Source organism: Lineus longissimus, chromosome 7 (genome assembly GCF_910592395.1).
Source record: "Lineus longissimus chromosome 7, tnLinLong1.2, whole genome shotgun sequence".
Lineage (NCBI taxonomy): Eukaryota > Metazoa > Nemertea > Pilidiophora > Heteronemertea > Lineidae > Lineus > Lineus longissimus.
The window spans coordinates 10,368,061-10,387,647 of NC_088314.1; the positions used below are offsets into that span (position 1 = coordinate 10,368,061).

Here is a 19,587-nt window from a genome sequence, read left to right on the forward strand (position 1 = left end):
CTGGTGTGCCGAATCGACAAACATAGTCGTTCACCAGAACCTTAGCACAGGTGGTGGCCTTCTGATTTCTCAGAGCCCAGGCTTCTGGCCATTTTGAAAATGCATCCTGTGCCACCAAGATGTAGCGATGGCCTCTCCTGGAAGGTGGATTGATCGGCCCAACAATGTCTATATGCAACCGCTGGTTGCGGCGGCCTGCAGGGATGCTCTTAAGGGGTGCCTTGTTACGCTTACCTCCCTTGCATTTTTGGCAGATTTCACAAGTTCTGACAAAGTCGACCACATTCCTTTTTAAGCCAGGGCGCCAGCAACGCTGTTTTGCCTTCCCAAGGGTCTTGGCCACTCCTAGATGGGCACCAGCAAAACCACTATGGATCTCCTCCAGCACTGGGTTAACAAAAGATGAGGGCAGTACTAGGCGAAGCCTGTCATTATCTGGAGCCCTGCAGTACAAAATGCCATCCTGGATCACCAGATTGGGATGCTGGGCCCATACAGCCCTCTCCGTCCTACTGCATCCCATCATTACTTCTTCCAGTGGCTTGTCAGTTGTTTCCGACACGTGGAGGTACACTGACCTCAAATCAGGGTCATCCTTTTGCGCTTGCTGGATTTCTTCCCGGTTCCACACGAATTCGGGTGTCTTCAGTCCGGTGGCTTTCCTTGGCGACTGGATTGCACTCACCTGTAAGGTTGGAGATTTGGCCTCCGTGGGACCACACGTAGGGCAGTCCCCATGTCGACGCATCCTTTTGGGTCGCCTTGACAGAGCGTCTGCGTTCCCATGCTTTGTACCAGAGCGGTGTTCTATTTCATAATCAAATTCGGCCAACCTCTCTAACCAGCGAGCAACCTGACCGGACGGCTCCTTGAAATTTAACAGCCATTTGACAGCCATATTGTCAGTCCTCACTCGAAAGCGTTTCCCCAGCAAATAGTACCTGAAGTGCTCCGCAAATGTTACTAGTGCCAGCATTTCTCTACGCGTTGTGCAATAATTGGTTTCCCCACCTTGAAACACCTTGCTTCCGTAAGCAATCACCTTCTCTGATCCGTCTTGCTGTTTCTGTGACAAGACTCCACCCATTGCCCGGTCGCTGGCGTCTGTGTCTAAGACAAACTCCCCTGCCTCTGGACTGAAGTCTGGGTAAGCTAATACCGGGGAAGAGATCAACTTTTCCTTTAACGTCCTGAAAGCAATCTCACATTTCTCGGACCACACGAATGGCACCTCCTTCCTTGTCAGGTTGTGAAGAGGCGCCGCTATGTGGGCAAACTCTGGCACAAACTGTTGGTAATAAGTGGCAAGTCCCATGAACGAACGAACCTCCGACACATTCGCTGGGGTAGGCCATTCAGCTACTTTGGCAATCTTGTCTTCATCGGTGCAGATTCCATCCTTCGTCACTTTGTGGCCGAGGAACTTAACAAGTGGTCGGAATAGCTTGCACTTGGATGGCTTCAGTTTGAGGTTAGCCGATTCCAAACGAGTGAAAACCTCTTCAAGACGGGACAGGTGCTGCTCGAATGTCTCAGAGTGGACGATTATGTCATCAAGGTATACTAGACAATACTCCAAGCCCCCCAGGACGATGTTCATCAGCCTAGTGAAGGTGGCCGGGGCTCCAGTGAGACCAAATGGCATAACACGCCATTCATACTGTTTAACCCCCGAAACAAACGAGGTCTTGGCCCGGTCTTCTGGCGCCATGCCCACTTGCCAGTACCCGCTTGCACAATCGAGGCAAGAGAAAAACTGAGAGCCCGATAGCTTGTTTAGAGTTTCATCTATCCTTGGCAGTGGTTGCGCAGACTTTACTGAGGTGGCATTCAATCGGCGGTAGTCTATACAAAGGCGAAATGACCCATCATGTTTCCGAGCGAGAACAATTGGGGCACTCCAAGGACTCTGTGACTCTTGAATTAAGTTCCGGTCCAGGAGCTCCTTGATGGTCTTGTCTACAAATTCTTGCTGATGAGGTGGCACTCGCCTCGGGCGCTGTTTGATGGGTTGTGCTCCTTCAGTGTCGATCGTGTGTTCGGCTATGTGTGTCTGTCCCAGATCAAAGTCACCCATTGAGAATACCTTTTGATGCCTTCTGACAAGATCTATCACTGCCTCTGTCTGTTGTCCAGAAAGGCCCAACTCAGTCACCTCTAACTTCTCTAGCAAGGCTCCTAACCTGGCCTCATCTTCCAGCGTACTTGGCTGTTCCGGTGTAGTCTCAACCTTGGTTTTACCAGCAGAACAAATATTCAGATTTTGCACCCCTTCCTTATCTACCGGTGGGGATCCATCCATCCCAGGGGACAGAATCCTCTCGGCTGACCCAACCTCTGCCACTGGATGGAACCAACCGATTGTCCTGCAGGCCCTGATAAAAATTGGCTTGTCAGTGAAATTCGCCACTCTCACCGGCATTTTCCCATAGTCGGATGACACCAGGGACCTCCCTGTTGTAAAGCCTATAGTGCCCTTTTGAGCTTCTATCAGACCTGGGGTGAGATGGCTTTCCTTCCTGCTCCTAGACAGTTTCCCGGCCAGGATCATCTCCGTTCCTGCAGGTATTCTTGTATTCCTCCCCATGATCACCCTGCATACCTTGAGGACACCCTGTTGGTTGCGTAGGGGCACCTCATTCCCAGCCACCTCAAGGGTGGCAGTTCTGTAGTCAATACTGCAACCCTGAGCTTGAAGAAAGTCACTTCCCAGTAAACACTCGTGGGCTAGGTTCTCAACGACCACAACTGGGTGGCTAAACTGCGAGGATCCAAGGCCTAATGGTACATCAGCCATCCCAAGAATCTTCAATTCTTCTCCTGTTGCAGACTGTAGGCTTGCATCTACCTCCTGGAGTGGTCGGCCTGAAGAACTTGGACATCTTCTCCAGAGGTCGCCACTCACTAGAGTAAGAGCTGCACCTGTGTCAAGGAGCATTGTGGTTGGTGTACCTTCAATTTCTCCATTTACATACAAGCTGGTGTCTTTAAATGTAATCTGACCAATAGAGAGAGGTCTCCTTTGGTTGGTACCGCCCAATGGCTGAAATTCTACTGCATCTGGGTTTAGGGTCCCTGTCGATGGTAATGGTGTTTCAGTCTTACCCAGAGCGGTGACTGACTCTGTGCTAGAGATACCCAGAGCGGTGTCTCCAGTATGCCGCCCTCCAGAAATGGTGTTGTCATCTGGGACTCCATGGATGGTCTCTTTGGTGGTCATCAGGTGATCCATAGGGACAGATACCCGTACATGCTCAGCATTTGGGGAAATGTAGCCAGAAGGTGGCAAATCTAGAGCAGTGCCATTCTCGGAGGTAGCCAGAACGTTACCTCGGAGAACCAGTGACTCATTCCCACACCAAATGCCAGCTGGAGCTTCTACTGATGTCTGAGTTGGAGTTTTCCTGATCATTCTGGGGGCAAGACCTGGCCATATGTCCAGTGCCATGACAGTTATAGCACTCTATGGTTGGGCACTGACGGGCCTGGTGACCCCACTCCTTACAACGCCAACAGCGCATGTCCTCAGACGTCCTCTCAGAATTTGTTGTGCCGGTGGATTCCAACTTGCTTATCCTGGATTCCATCTTCTGCAGCAGGTCCAGAACCTTGCTTATGTCCGAATCTGCTTTCGGTGCAGTGGTCCCAGAGGTAGCACTTGCCACCCTGCCTTTCCCGGATGATGCACTACCATCATTCCTATCCTCACGCTGCCTGGTCCCCTGTTTGAGAAGGAGCTGTGCAGCCTCTAGCTGACGCACTTTCCTTATGGCTTCTCCCACGGATTTTGGGGAACTCATGAGAAGTTGTTGCTTAACAGGTTCTGTGGCAGTCACTCCCAACAGAAACTGGTCCTTTGCCATCTCTTGTTGTAGGGAAAACCCACTTTCTGGATAAGCATTTAGGGCCAATTCCAATAAAACGTCAGCAAATGTTTCGTAAGATTCAGAGCTTCCCTGTGTGCGTGCCCTTAATTGTAGTTTATAGTCCTCACGGGTCACATTGTGGAATCTATGCTCAAGTGCACTAGAGAACTCCTCAAACGTCAAGGAAGGGGCCAAGTGCAAATTTGCTACAGCCATGTATGCTTGATGGTCAAGACGCGATAGAATTTGCTGCCTCCTCTCCGACACAGGTATTTTTGTCAGGTCAGCATAGGTGTTAAAGCGCTCAAGCCATATCCGAAAGCTCTGATTAACCATAAATGGTTTGGGGGCCTGCACTTTTGCCGAGGAATGTCGGGCCGTCTCCTCCTGTTTCAATCTGCTCTCTACTAAGGATGTAAACGAGTCCAGAAATGATGACATCAATTCTCCCTTGTCTGCACCAGCATCCAAATCTTCCCGTGTCCTCTGTCCAGCAGGGGTCACTGGTGGAAGCGGGGTACTACTGGCTCTCAAAGCGGGTGTACCAGGTGATGCCGGGGACAGGTTCAATGTACGGGGACCACTACGCTGGAAGTCCTCAAATCCCACTCTTCGGTAAGGGTTGTGACCTGGTGGTGCACATATTCCAGCAGCCCTCGGTGGTCCTCGTGGGGTGTCCATGGCCGGGACCACACCCCCCTGCACTATCGGAGTTCTACAATTCTGATCCGTCACCACATCAAAGAATTCATCCATATTTATGAGTTTCGATAATACTTAATGAATATGCAATAAACAAGTATACTCTCCCACCACAACAAATAGCCGACCAGAATTACCGCAATAGAAACACAATATCATTAACTAATGAACAATACTATAGTGATTGGCACGGTTCATGCCCATTTCGCCTTGTCTTTTTTCGCCTTTTCCCATTTTGCCTTTAAAAAATATACATTTCGCCTTCTCCTATTTCGCCTTTTCCAATTTTGCCTCTTCCCAATCCGCCTTATTCTATCTCGCCTTTGTCTCTTTTTTCGCCTTTTCATTTTTCGCCTTATGCTATTTTGCCTCTGTTTTATCTTGCCTTATCACAAGTTGCCTTATCCATTCTTGCCTTCGTCTCAGTTTGCCATTGTCTTAATCTGCCTTCTCCTATTTCACCTTGTCCTAATTTACCTCAGTCCTAATTCACCTTCATCCTTTCTCGCCTTTACCCGCCCCGCCTTTGTATTACTTCGCCTTCTTCCCATTTCGCCTTCTTCCTACTTTACAACAAACTTGGTGTCTTTACCCATGTTTGTCAAATCTTAGAGTTTTCCAAGTCTTTCATGGAAATATTTTGGCATAGTGTTTTGGCATTCTTTGATGAGTAAGACTTGTGACCTGGTACTATATAGGAGGGATGGGGGTGCTAAGTATTTTATTGATCATTCAAAGTGTGAGTGCTTCTGAAGTTCTTTATTATGGACTATGGTCAATAGGCCTACTCAAATCCAGCAATCTGGAAGATGTATTCCTTTGATCATTAGGGAATTATGAGGCCTTCTCACAGAACGAGTTAGCTCTCAAGAACGTCCCACGCAGTGTTCCCTTTAGATGGTTTTGGTATGTTTGATGTTCTTCATTCACAGCAATGCTATAACTTAGCATGAGATAATACAAGTCCCAAAGTTTTTTTGAACAGAATCATTAAACTACTCAAAACACTGCCCCCCCCCCCCCCTGCGAATAATAGACCCCTTGCTCTTAACGAAGGCGGATTGATAAAAGGCGAGGTGAGATATGGCGAAACGGGAGAAGGCAAAATGGGAAGAAGGCGAATTGACACAAAGGTCAATCAAGAAAAGGCAAGATGAGATAAGGCAGGATGGAACCAAGGCAGAATAGGACAAAGGCGAAATAAGAAAAGGCAAACTAGGATGAGGCAAGATGAGAGGAAGGCGAGATAGGAAGAAGGCCAATTGGAACAAAGGCGAGATAAGACGATGGCGAAATCGTAGAAGGCGAATTGAGAAAAGGCAAGTTAGGAGAAGGCTAAATGGGAGAAGGCAAAATTGGATAAGGCGAATAAGGTTAAGGCGGATGGGCAGATACCATTGGCACTACAGAGCGTGTACCACTGGTAATGCAGAACAGAGCGTTAGCACACCTAACAGGCCACCATACATTCGCACTTGTGGACTAGCCCAGTACCAGCCATGCAGTGCGCGAGACTGGCAATATAATTATACTAAAAATCCAGGCAGAAAGTTCATGAAAGCCAACCACGGCGCTACAACTCACTAATGCTTGTGTCTAGGCAATGCCTGCATTGCTCACCCGACACAAAACTCAATTAAATATAGCACAGTAGCACACAAACGAACGGCGTAAAAACAAGAGGCCGTAATACACTGCCGCAGTATATACAACAAGCCCGCACGCAAGCGCGAGTGTCAGATAGGGCCGGCAAAAGTTGGGAAATTAACTGCGATCGGGTCCAGAATTCCTGTACAGCTGTCACCAGTGTGAAGTTTCGTCGGGGGTACTTCTCCTTGCTCGGCATTAACTCACGCTAACATACCTTCATGTCTATAAAACTTGTATACTTCTCAGGTATACTGGGACCAGCCGATAACGAAAACTAAGATCTTCCCATATAACTATTTAATAAAACGCCTTCTTGTGTTGACTAGCAGATTTCTTGACATTTCTTTCGCTGTAACACGAATTTCGGCTTTCACTTTAACACGTTTTTTCTGGTCCGAAATCCGCAGCAGCGATAACAATTAAAGATGCTACACACAATGTAACATTAAACAATAACCCGATGAAACGGCGCTAACATACTCCCCCCATGGGAGACCGAAGTATTTCCAGTAGGTCGAACCATACCAGGCACAAGCCGTTACTAAGAGTACCAATTTACGCAAAAACACCAAAGTCATGTTAATAACTCAGAACTTAAACTTCACGAGCGGAATCTTCCGACAACTTATCATAACCAAAGTCAGACTAAAGCAGTAGTGTCCAAATCTCGGTAGGTCTGCCAAATTACCAGCAGAGTAGTCCAATATTCATTGTCTAGCCCTTGACAATGAGAAAAAGAGAACAGAAAGTGTACAACGATTGACACTTTAGATCCAAACGCACTAGTATACGGCGTCACTTCCAATGCACCTCCAACCCTAGTCTCAGAACTGAATGAATCGCACGCACCCGAATAACCAAAAAAAAAAAAAAACACGGAAGAGGGCATGAATATGATCATGCTCAACAACAACAAAAACTATGATGGGTGTAGCCTGATGCGATAAACAAACAGTAATGAAACCATTCTTGAAACGGATGCAAAGGTACTTAGTGCCGCACCACTAAGCTATTAAACTGCACTCACAATAGCAGTATCCAATCGAACAAGAATCAGAATATTCCTTAGAATGATTAACTAACCAGTAGAATAACCAGACAGGATTGCAGTATATCGGCAGACCAAGAACAGTTGTGCAAGGTAAAGAATTTTTAAGATAATGCCAATAGCGCATCTACCAAACAACCCAAAAACTACCACACCAAAAATGAACACAACTTGCACCCAAAATGCCGACATATACAATCGCGTTAAGGTTATCACATGTGCGCGCGGAACACAGAAAAGGTGCTATACATCCGTGCTATTATGCTCATCATTGAAATGCGATAACACCCAATACTCCCCCGCGCAACTAACGTAATTCTTCGTCCTTTGTATCTCGTTCATTGTCGACATCGCCAGTTCCAGAACAGCTCTCTTCCAGCATACACAGTTTGTGTATCGGGCGCCTCAAGACAGTACTGCTGCTGGTCTTGACTTCAACTACTCGAACTGCTCCATCCTCTCCGGCAAAAGTCTTGATGATCACTCCCATGGGCCAATGACCTCGGACTAACATATCATCCGTGACTAGGACCAAGTCACCCACTTCCGCATTTCGTCGTCGTCTAACCCATTTGGTGCGCTTCTGCAGCGTAGGAAGGTATTCTCTGATCCATCGCTGCCAGAACTGGTTGGCCAACATCTGCACCTTCCGCCATTGCTTTCGATGATACAGATCTGTGTCGAAGAACACCCCAGGAGGCAAAGTCAGGGAACCTCGCTGTAGCAAGAAGTGATTGGGAGTCAACACTTCTTCGTCGTCAGGATCATCGCTAGCTCTGCATATTGGCCGACTATTCACGATCTTCTCAACCTCAACGTGAGTGGTTACCAGAACTTCATCGCTGACCATTCTATCGCCTAGGACTGCTTTCAACCCTCGCTTAACTGACTTAACGAGACTTTCCCAGACCCCTGACATATGGGGAGCCAAGGGGGGCTGGAAATGCCACTCTGTACCACGCTGACAAAGCTCCTTCTGTATTTGCTCCTGATTCCAACCCATAATCGCTTCCCGCAACTCACGTTCACCGCCGACGAAGTTCGTCCCATTATCGGACCATACTTGCTTCGGATCCCCACGTCGACCGCTGAACCTTCTGAAGGCATTTAGAAACGAGCTGAGATCCATGGAATTGGACATTTCCAAGTGTACCGCCCTCACGTTTAGACAGGTGAAAAGTACTCCCCAGCGTTTCACAGACGATCGTCCGGCCTTGATGAGCATCGGCCCAAAATAATCAACTCCGGTATTGGTGAACGGAGGCTCATATGTGACAAGTCTGACAGCAGGTAGGTCAGCCATGAGTTGGTTCATCCGTATGGCATTGCGTTTTCTGCATCCAATGCATCTCTTCAAGATCTTGCGTACTTCTCTCCTCGCATTTACAAGCCAGAAGGTTTGCCTAATCCTAGACAAGACATGCTCTTGGCCCGCATGTGCTGTTGCCTCATGAAAATGAGCAATGAGCAACGTCCCAGCATGGTGTCCCTTTGGTACTATCATTGGATGTTTGCTATCAAAGGAAATCGGTGCTCTGGAAATTCTCCCTCCAACTCGTAGTACGCCATCAACTAACAACGGGTTCAGTGATGCAAGCGAACTCGAACTGCTAACTCCGTCCTTCTTCCTTATAGCATCTATGTCCCTAGCATAAACCTCTCTCTGGATGCACCTCATAATGGCCTTACTAGCTTCGTCAAGATCAGACGGTGTGATCTTCTTCTCGAACTGGACTCCGCTGTCTTTCTTCTTTGACTGAAGGTAACTGACAAACTTCAGTAACACTGCTACTCGCCGTCGAAGTGCTGTCCAAGATGAACTTCTTGAGATTAACTGAGACAAGCCATTGGTTGCAGGTTCAGTCAGTGTGGCTATAATCTTCTCCGTCTTCACTTCTGGGTCATTCTTGTCAACTTCCATGACCTCTTCAGTCGCCAATGTTGACCAGCTAGCCCCTGGCTTTGACAGGAATTCCGGACCGGCAAACCATCTCTCGTTCTTCAAAAAGGCTGCGACAGTTTGTCCTCTCGAAGCCTCATCTGCAGGATTTTCTTTCCCAGGGATATGTCGCCACTGAGAGGGGGTAGAGGAGTCTCGGATCTCTGCAACCCGATTAGCTACATAAGTCTTGAATCTCCTGTTCTCGCTGCAGACGTACGACAGAGTGATCTTGGAATCAGTCCAGTAGAAGCTTTCATCAACCGGCAAATCAAGTTCCCTCCGAAGCAATCCGTCCATTCTTACTGCAACCACTGCTGCCTGCAGTTCCAATCGCGGTATCGATACAAACTGGAGTGGAGCTGTCCTGGTCTTTGCCATTACAAAGGCACACTCAACTTCGTCGCCCTCTTCCGTATCGTACACCTTGCGTAGGTAAGATACCGTTCCATACCCGCCTTCCGACGCGTCGGCAAAGTGATGCAATTCATAGCGTCCCTCCATCTCGGAAGTAAAGTACCATCTCGGCAACGAAATCTGAGTCAATGCTGGCAGGGTCGCTTTCCATCCTTCCCAAGCCTTCATCAGTTCTTCAGGCAGCTCATCGTCCCAGGCCAACCGTTGCTTACAACTCATTTGCAGTATACGTTTAGCAACTAGGGTAACAGGTCCAACAAAGCCTAGAGGATCATAAATAGAGCTTACGGCCGCTAGACATTCCCTCCTCGTGTTGCTCTTTGCACCACACTTACTGATCCCGGAGACCTGCAGACCAAGCGAGTCCTTCCCGACATTCCACCTGACTCCCAATGCTCTCTCTGTTGCAGTAGACTCCAGACTCAGATTGACGAATCCTGATGCCTTGACCTCGCCTGGTAATGCCGCCATTACTTCGGGTGAGTTTGACATGAACTTGGTCAGCTTTAGGCTTCCCTTCGATAACAGACAGATCATCTGTATTGATAGCATGATGCAAACACTGACTTCGGCAACTGACTGCAGGAAATCATCTACATAAAAACTGCGGGTTACTGCGTCCACCACTCGTTGATCAAATTTGCTTCCAAAGTCCTCGGCACATTTCCTCATTCCGTATGTACAGGCGCTCGGGCTGTCTGTTGCCCCAAATATGTGGCTAGTCATCTGGCAGGTTACAGGGTGTTCATCGAGTCCATTCCGCCACCAGAGGAATCTCAATGCTTGGCAATCTACGGGGGGCACTTTAAATCTTAAAAACATGGCCTCCACGTCAGCTGTTACAGCGATCTGGTGCTCGCGGAACCTCAGTAAAACTCCAATCAAGCTGTTACTTTGATCCGGGCCTTGAAGTAGCTCTTGATTTAACGAAGTTCCTTTGAACGAAGCCGCAGCGTCAAATACTACACGCAGCTTCCCTGGTTTATTTTCATTCGCCACACCATGATGAGGTAGATACCATGTCTTCGCCGACACAGAAGCTGCCTCTTCGTCTGTCATTACTCGTGCGTAATCGTTATCAAAGTAGACACCCATAGCTTTGCAATACATCTCAGCAAAGGCTGGCTCCTTCACAAAGCGTTTTCTAAGATACTCGAGTCTTTTTGCAGCGACCATTCTATTGTCAACCAGAGCAGGTGGCTCACTCCTCCAAAGTAGGCCAATCTCATAGTGTCCATTTACCAACTTGGTCCTCGTGTCAAGCAGGTGTAGAGCCTTTCGATCCTCGAACGACATCATCTTCACATCTTCATTTATGAATCCATGCTTCTCGGTTTGCCACAGTGAACTAACAGCTTCCTCCAACTTCTGGTTATGCTGTTCCAATTGGTTCATCTCCACCTCGCTTTTGCCCGCCACAACCTCGTCGTCGACTTCATCCGTCCTGCAGCATTGATTGATGACCTCAGTATCCTCTGCCTTCTCTGCTACCGCCAAAAGATTGATCTCCACCCCTTTTGCTGATTCCTCATGAATTGGTCCCGCCACGCACCAAGCCAACGGAGTCCTGACAGCGTAAGGTTGCACGTGAGGCTCTGTTCCATAACAGCTTTCAAGTACCATGTGTGCCCTTGGGACATCCTCGCCGATCAGGATTGACACCGACTCCTCATCTACTTGCGTCGACAGATCTAGCTCTTTGAGATGCTCCCAATCTGATAAGTCCAATGTGTTGGGGTGATATTTCCTATCGATGTGCAACTCCTCGACGATGTTGGCGCGATTCACAGGGATAGATGGCTCATCAGTCCCAATAGGCTGCAGTGTACACTCACAAATTGAGACTTCCTGCTCCTTACCACTCGCCAGCACCGTGTTTATGCTAATCGTCTCTGGCTCTCCTTCAATCCCAATCTTGGCAGCAAGCTTACGTGTCATAAGCGTTGCACTTGATCCAGAGTCCAAGAGGGCCAATGTCGTGGTTGACTCTCCATTTTGGGCTGCTATTCTGACAGGAATCACCTTCAAGAGAACCATACTCTTCGGCTTAACACTCTGCAAGGACCCAATGTCCTCTTTCTTCGGCGGCTTAGATGTCTTCTCCAAGTGTAAGAGGACATGATGGTCCTGGTCACACTTCGGGCATTTCTTCTTCCGGGTACAGGATCTGACCATGTGCCTTCCTAGGCAACAATAACAAAGCCTATTGTTACGGACAAATCTTCTTCGAGCGTCCAAGTCTTCCTTTTCAAAGTTGCTGCACGCCCAAATTCCATGATCCTCAGCCTTACAAAACCGACAGATGCGTTTGTAGGGCATGTCCTCTGTGGCGGCATTAACCCCTGCCTTATTCCCCGATTTTCTAGCTCCTGTATAGTTGGCAGAGTTCCTTGGTTTCTCAAGCTGGGTAGACAGTGTAGTAACCTTCGGCTTCTGCGTAGCTGCCTGATCCCGCTTTACTTTATCGTGATGTTGCTTTACGATGTTGGTTGTGGTTCTCGCTGGCGGTGTCACTTCAAACACAACATGTGTTGACGTCCTTGCCTGCACCTTAACAAACTGCACCATATCCGCCAGTCGTGGAAATTTCCCTTCGTCTTCTAAACTTATCACCTTCCTAACCCACCTTTCTTGGAGGGCTACTGGGAATCTGTCGAAGATCGCTTTCAAGGTCATCTGCGTATCGGCTTCCTTGAGTAAATCTTGATCACAGAGCGTGTCATATGCACTAGTGAGTTGATCTGAGAATGCGAGCATTTCCTTGGAGTTTCGATTTATTCTCTCCCCATTGGTGACTTTCTCAATGCATGACTTTACAATCTGGTATGGTCTCCCGAACCTATCATTGAGTATGCCCAAGGCCTTTTGGTACCCATCTATAGCTCCGTCACACAAACTGATGGCCTTATGTGCATTCCCTTGAGTGAGCTGCAAAAGCTGTGCCAACTTAAATCCCTCAGAGAAATTTTTACCACCGACCCTCAAATCGAACGATCTCTTAAACTTCACGTACTCCGAGGCAGTTCCATCAAACTTTATTGGCTCTGGTGGAGGTAACTCAGCGTGTGAAGTAATCTTTTCAAGCGTCTTGGCAATGGCTAAGAATTGGCTACCATCCTGCGTAGCTACCATCGGTTCTTGATGCCTGTCATTTTGGGCGGCTACCATTGGGTTCCAGATCGTGTCGCTCTGTGGGGCTACCATTGGGCTCCGGTACATATTGTCGTAGGCATCTACCCTTTGACTCGGGTACACATCGTTGTAGGGATTCACCATTGGGCTTTGATAACTGTCGCTATAGGCATCTGCCATTGGACTCTGGTACTTGCTACCTTGGGCGGCTACCATCGGGCTCTGGTACATGTTGCCTTGAGCTGCTACCATCGGGCTCTGGTACCTGCTGCCTTGGGCGGCTACCATCGGGCTCTGGTACATGTTGCCTTGAGCTGCTACCATCGGGCTCTGGTTACTCCAGTCCCCACCCTTTTCTATTTTCACTGCTCCATTAGCTCTGTACCCACTAGTATCTCTAAGTGCAGGACTGCATTGAGGCACAAAGGCATTAGCCTCAGGACACAATTCTACAGGTTTACATTTTACAGTCTTTCGTTTGACTTCAAGTGCTTTCATTTCATGCTCCTTATGCACAATCTCACGTTCTAACTCCTCAATCTTCAATCGAGCAGTCCTTTCCTCCAGCATCTGTAGTTGTCTTTTTGCATTTTCAATCTCCTCCCTGGCAGTTACTTTTCCCTGGGATACCTTAGGCAGTGACTTATGGGTTGCTACTTTCATCTTCAAGCTCCCTCCGACTTGGTTAGGAATTGGAACATAGCTTTGTTCCTTCTGCTTAGGCCTGACCACTTCCCCGGTCCTCTGTGCATTTCGTTGACGTAACAAGTAAGCCTTCTGTCTTTCTCCGACATCCAAGTTAAACTTCACTTGCTGTCCCACTTCAAAATACACAGCCGATGCTTCCCCCCTTTCCTCGTCGGATGCAATTTTACAAAAGTTTTCATGTTGATCCCCATATCTCACCATGGCATCCGTCAACTCATCTTGAGCGACCTCTATCTGCGCCGCTGTCATAACAGGTACACCTTCTTCCAATACCCTGGCCTTTCGTGTCACCCTGCCTTTAAGTTGACCCAATGATCTTCGAAGTTGTGCTGCTTTCTCCTTTAGATAGCTCTCCATGGCCACTGTAGATCTGAGTGGCCGTCCGCAACGTGAGTGGGACGTCATGACAGAAAGTTTTTCTTCTGCAACACTGGAGATTATTGATGGTACGAAACAGATTCTTGATGGTACGAAACAGAACTGGGACACCATGCGTCGCAGATGCTGCACAGTATCACCTACGAGGCTGACGAGTGTCTTGACTGTACGAAACGGAACTGAGACGTCATGATCTTAAAGTTCGAGAAGTTTTCCATTCACAAAAACACCTTTTATTCGTGTTACCATGTATACTTCTCAGGTATACTGGGACCAGCCGATAACGAAAACTAAGATCTTCCCATATAACTATTTAATAAAACGCCTTCTTGTGTTGACTAGCAGATTTCTTGACATTTCTTTCGCTGTAACACGAATTTCGGCTTTCACTTTAACACGTTTTTTCTGGTCCGAAATCCGCAGCAGCGATAACAATTAAAGATGCTACACACAATGTAACATTAAACAATAACCCGATGAAACGGCGCTAACAAAACTCCTTTATTCCTTCGACACAGAATCCTCACATCTCATCTAAAACCATGCCGTCTTCCCCCTCTCCACTCCTACGGTGTCTCATCATGGTCCTGTCACCCGGCAGCCTCCGAAGAGACTGGTGGCGCCATCTGGCCTAAGGCCAACACACCAAGAGCTACCAGATCACCACAGTATTATTGTTAGCTCAGCTGACAAAGTCAGCGGAGCTAGTAGAATAGCTGTTCAAATGGTGTCCGTCCTGCAATCCATCCATCCATCCAGGGACCCATCTGTGGACAAAATTGGACATTTCTGACCGGGAAGGCCTAGCCACTTCGTTGACGGTGCTAAATTAGGAGTTGCCCAAGGTGAACTCAAAAAACGAAAAATCAGCGCGATCCGACCTGTATTAAGAGAATGAGGTCATTTCGCGTTTAGATTTCTTTCCCTTTTTACCTCGGTCCACAGAGCAAATATTGTTTTCAAATGTGGCTGAATATTTTTAAATATTTTTTCATTTTTTACTTTTAATGGAATTAATATAGTTTTCACCACCAGTTTGCGCTGCAGGCACATTGACTGAATTTTGGCGATTTCAAATTTGGCGGTGGCTCAACTTTTTGCAAGCAGTGCCGCTGATTGGCCGATCGATAGAAGAGATGCCACCATTTAAAAATGGCGGTAGTCGCTGCTTCAATGAAGGCGAGTGAACTTTCTCATGTTCAATCGGTTGATACTCTTTTAATCAACATGACCATGTACCTGAAATTTGTTTATCTACTGAAAAGAGTCTATATAATTCAGATTTATCAATAGTTTTTTATAATATTGCGGAAATTTTGTGCACAAATTAGCGAAAGTTGGTGCTCGTCTCATGTCATTTTAGAGCGAGAAATTTGTTTCCGTCGATCTCTACCACTGAAAAATCGCTTGCATAGCTTCGAATTTTTGTGAAAATAAGTATCTGAACTTGGTTTCAAATAGTCTAGAGAGTTACCTTTGTGGTGATACATATGGTATGTGATAAATATTTGTGGAATTTGTGAAATTCGGTTTTCAAACGTGCCGATGATGCAAGCGATCTCGCGTGAATTTTGCAAGTCCTGATATGTCGACCGGGTGTCAAAAATCACTCGCCTAAATTCAATTCAAAGATCGAAAATAATATCTGAACTTATTTTCAAATAGCCTACACAATTATCATTTCGGTGATATATAATGCATGCATGTAATAATTGATTAATCTGCCTAAAACGCGCAATTAAAACGGCGAAAGATCTTGATAAACACTCTGGTGGCGGTCGCACTAAATAACGACCGGTAGGGCCCGGAGTCTGGCGGAGAAAATGAAATGGCCAGGGCCATTGTGCTCACCTCATGTGGAGGAAAGATGGATAAAGAGCATGGTATTGTGTCATGTAGTGTTAGGTTTGATGTAGGTCCAAGCAATTACAATTTCCCCAAAATGGCCAATTTACAGTACATTCGACCTCTGTGACCTTGAAAAGTAGGTCAAATCAAAGAAGACCCGGGTGACACATTGAATGGTTGTAAGAATTAGATGTACCTATGATATAAAATTGGTGCCAATCGGGCAAGTAATACTAGGAATAATGGCATTTTGAAGAATTTAGGATTTGGCCCCCTCCCTGGAGGCCAAACGGCAAATCAGATCGCACCAAACTTCGGTACCTGAGACCACCTGACCAAGGGGTACATGTGTACTTAATTTGTGATCAATAGTCATTGCAGATAAGAAACGTGCCATAGTTACGGCCCGACGGCCAATTTACGCCATTTGACCTCTGTGACCTTGACAAGAAGGTCAAATTAAAAACCTGTGTGACATATACTGTATGGTGGTTAGATGTACCCATGATATCAAATTGGTGGCAATCGGGCAAGAAGTTAAGGAATAATCACATTTTTAAGGTTTTTGGATTTTGCCCCCTGGTGGTCAAGTGGTGAATCATATTGGACCAAACTTCCCTGAGATTACCTGACTAAGGGGTAAATGTGTACCAAATTTGGGATCAATAGTCATTGCAGTTTAGAAACGTGCCATCGTTACATCCTAACGGCCAATTTACACCATTTGACCTCTGTGACCTTGAAAAGGAGGTCAAATCAAAAACCCGGAGGATATATGATGCACCTTTGCTAGAAGTACCTACCATATTTTTTTCAAAATTTCCCGACTACTATTAAGGGAGATATTGCATATTTTCACTTTTAACGTTTGGCCCCCTGGTGGCCAAACCATGAAACGAATCGGACCGAAACTTGGTCTCCAAGGTGTCATTACATAAGGGTACATGTGTACCAAGTTTCAACTCAATAGCTCTAACAGTTACGAAACGTGCCCTGCTAACGGACGACGGACGGACGACGACGACGACGACGACGACGACGACGACGACGACGACGACGACGACGACGGACGACGGACGCCACGGTATGGGATAAGCTCACCTCTGCTAAGAGGTGAGCTAAAAAGGTAGCGCCCGGAGGTTGAAACGGGATTTTTATGCACTTTTAACTGTATATATATGTTGTTTAGATGTATTTCTAACAGTTCTGTAACTTTGATGACCAAGCTTGCACCCAAAGTTGGTAAAATTGATGCTTGTTTATGGACTGCGCTAGCGACCGGAGAATTTGCCGTCGGCCATTTTGGCTACGGTCCCTGAGTTGTTGTGGTTGGCAATTTTGCAACAAATCTCGCCATTTACGTTTGTTTTCTCCCTGTCTGGTCATTGGCCGTGACAACAATTATTTTAAAAGTCACATTATGACATCGTAGTCTGAATTCCACGGCAGTTTCGTTACGCAGCAATGCTCATGTTTTTGGTTTGCAATCCTGTACTGTCTGTACACTGCGCTGTGCATGGCTGTACTGTAGGCTGTAAAAAAGACAAAAACGATAGCCTAGCCCTATAGGATAGCAGGCTTAGAGTATAACTCAACAGGTCCTCATGATTCATTTGATGGACACCTTATTTGATAGTACCTCATCATTAAGTCCACTAGATCCTGTTCTGTCACATGTCGTAGACGATAGACAATTTTCAAAATGTAGTACACCACTCGCTCATCTTTAAGCCCAGCTCTCGGCTCACATCATGTGGGCACGGTTGGCTGTTGAGTGTTATGGTTCAGTCTGTGAGACTAATTTAAAGATGTTACACTTTTATTTTGGATTGGAAAACAGCCCACAGGACTGACTTTTCACTGAGTAATAAGTGTGCCCTTCGAAGGTTAAGTCTCTTTCTGGATTTGCTTCCATAGATGCCTTGTTCAGGATATCATCTGACCGATGCCTGATCAAGCACATACTGTATCTGGTGGTGTACATTTCCCCGTCTATGTCACCCTTTTTTATTCAGTCGGTGTTAATTTCTCTTCTTTTTTTTTTACAGATTAACTGTTGTTGGTTATTGCAAGAGGAGTCGTTGGCACATTTCAAGTCCAGGAAAGCACTTGCTGTTCCCACATTCAGAGTAAGGTGTGCTTACTCGTTTTACTGCTTTCCATTCCCGGAGAGCGTTATCAAATATCTGCCGCAAGGCAACAAATATCTGCCGCAAGGCGCTTCAAATATCTGCCGAAAGGCATCAAATATCTGCCGCACCAATAAAGTTCATTTTGTTAACCAACTCTTTATCTTCTTTTCTTCACATACAAAAAAGACCGTCCTAATCATTTGGCTGCATCCACTTCATCAATGTCCAGACAACAGTCGGTTCATTTGACCATTGTAAAGCACCAGGCCCCACCTCACCAAATACACTGTAATAATTATGTACCTTGTGTCCATGTGCATGTTATTAGTTCCACCTACGCTGCATGAAGACAAGGACTCCACTCTTTGACGTCACCACACAACTCCTTGACGTCATCACACACCCCACTACTGCAACGGCAATAGAAATGACTTTACGTCATAATAGCAGGGTGACGTCAACTCAGTACTTCAGCATGCACTGATATGGCAAGAAGGTCTTTCGCACCAGCACTTCTGCGTGCTAGACATTATAGCTTCACGTTGCCTCATAATAACGGTACCGACACACACTTGGCCCGTGCCTTCACCTATCCATTTCAGCTGAGCGCCAGGCCCTTGGGCCTCTTGTTCTGCTTGTGATAGACAATCTTGCATCATGTGATTTGTTGTTTACATTACTGCCTCAAATTAGACGAGCTGCCGAACACCTTGGGTCAAAATATGAACAGAACTTAGGCTGAAACCAACGACGCGTGTTGTCACAGAGTCACAGAGTTCACCCGTGTGATCCGGGAAAATATCACACGGCTGGGTGGCACGCTTGACAACGCACAGAAACAATCGAATAAAGTTGTTTTACCAAGTCTGAAGTCGGTTTTATGGTGTTTAACAGAAAGATCATCTAGGGTTTGGTATGATTTTCTGCCGCAATTTGTATCAGATTTGAGACAGGTTTTCTCAAAACCTGGATGACGTCTTGGCATGTGATAAAGAATGGAATGAAACACAGTACATGCCAATTTTCATCACACATTTCTTCTGTCTAGTTTCGCTGGGGTGGATGTCGTCCTGGGTGCCGACAAATGGTACCCAGGTTCGAGATCGACTGGACAATAAGCACCCTGGGTGCCATTACACTAGACAAACAGCACTCAGCTTCTTTTTGCCTGGCTTACGGATCTTAGGGACGAAGACGTTTCTTGCAATCTCGTTTTAACTCGCGCCGTGGTACTTGCGGCATTAGCAGTGCGCGAAATAAAAGGAACAGATAAACAGAAAAAAACGCGTTTAGGCCTATAGGCCTTTGAAAGCACATTTCGGATGATTTATTGAGAAAAGGTGTGTAGGAGGGATATATTCAGAGAATGAAAAAAGAGACGAAAGAAAGGTTTTAGAGCGCGGTTGGAAACAGGGAGGGTCGCCATCTTGCAAAATGATGGTTATCGTGACACGTGATCTCCGCGAGCGTGGGGCCAACCTCGGTTGTAGGTATCGAAAAAGTGTAGAAGAAGAAGATGGGTGCTGTTTGTCTAGTGTAATGGCACCCATGGTGCTTATTGTCCAGTCGATCTCGAACCTGGGTACCATTTGTCGGCACCCAGGACGACATCAACCCTTTCAGCTCTAGTTTCTTCACTACGGCCAAGGTCATTTGTAACGAGCGGTGGACCAGTGTGCAAACAATGTACAGAAGAACTTTGAACTATTGAGCTAATCAGAAAGTTTTTTGAGTGGGAATATCACACTTGCAGGTCGAAAGTGTATC

At 46.7% G+C, this 19,587-nt stretch overlaps 1 protein-coding gene across 1 annotated transcript; it reads right to left on the minus strand.

The window, feature by feature from the left end:
- Positions 1-7,573: 7,573 nt before the first annotated feature.
- On the minus strand, positions 7,574-13,819 carry LOC135491003 (uncharacterized). The gene has a single exon (XM_064776617.1). It carries the CDS (start codon positions 13,817-13,819, stop codon positions 7,574-7,576), a length of 6,246 nt encoding a protein of 2,081 aa, XP_064632687.1.
- Between the last annotated feature and the right edge of the window lie 5,768 nt (positions 13,820-19,587).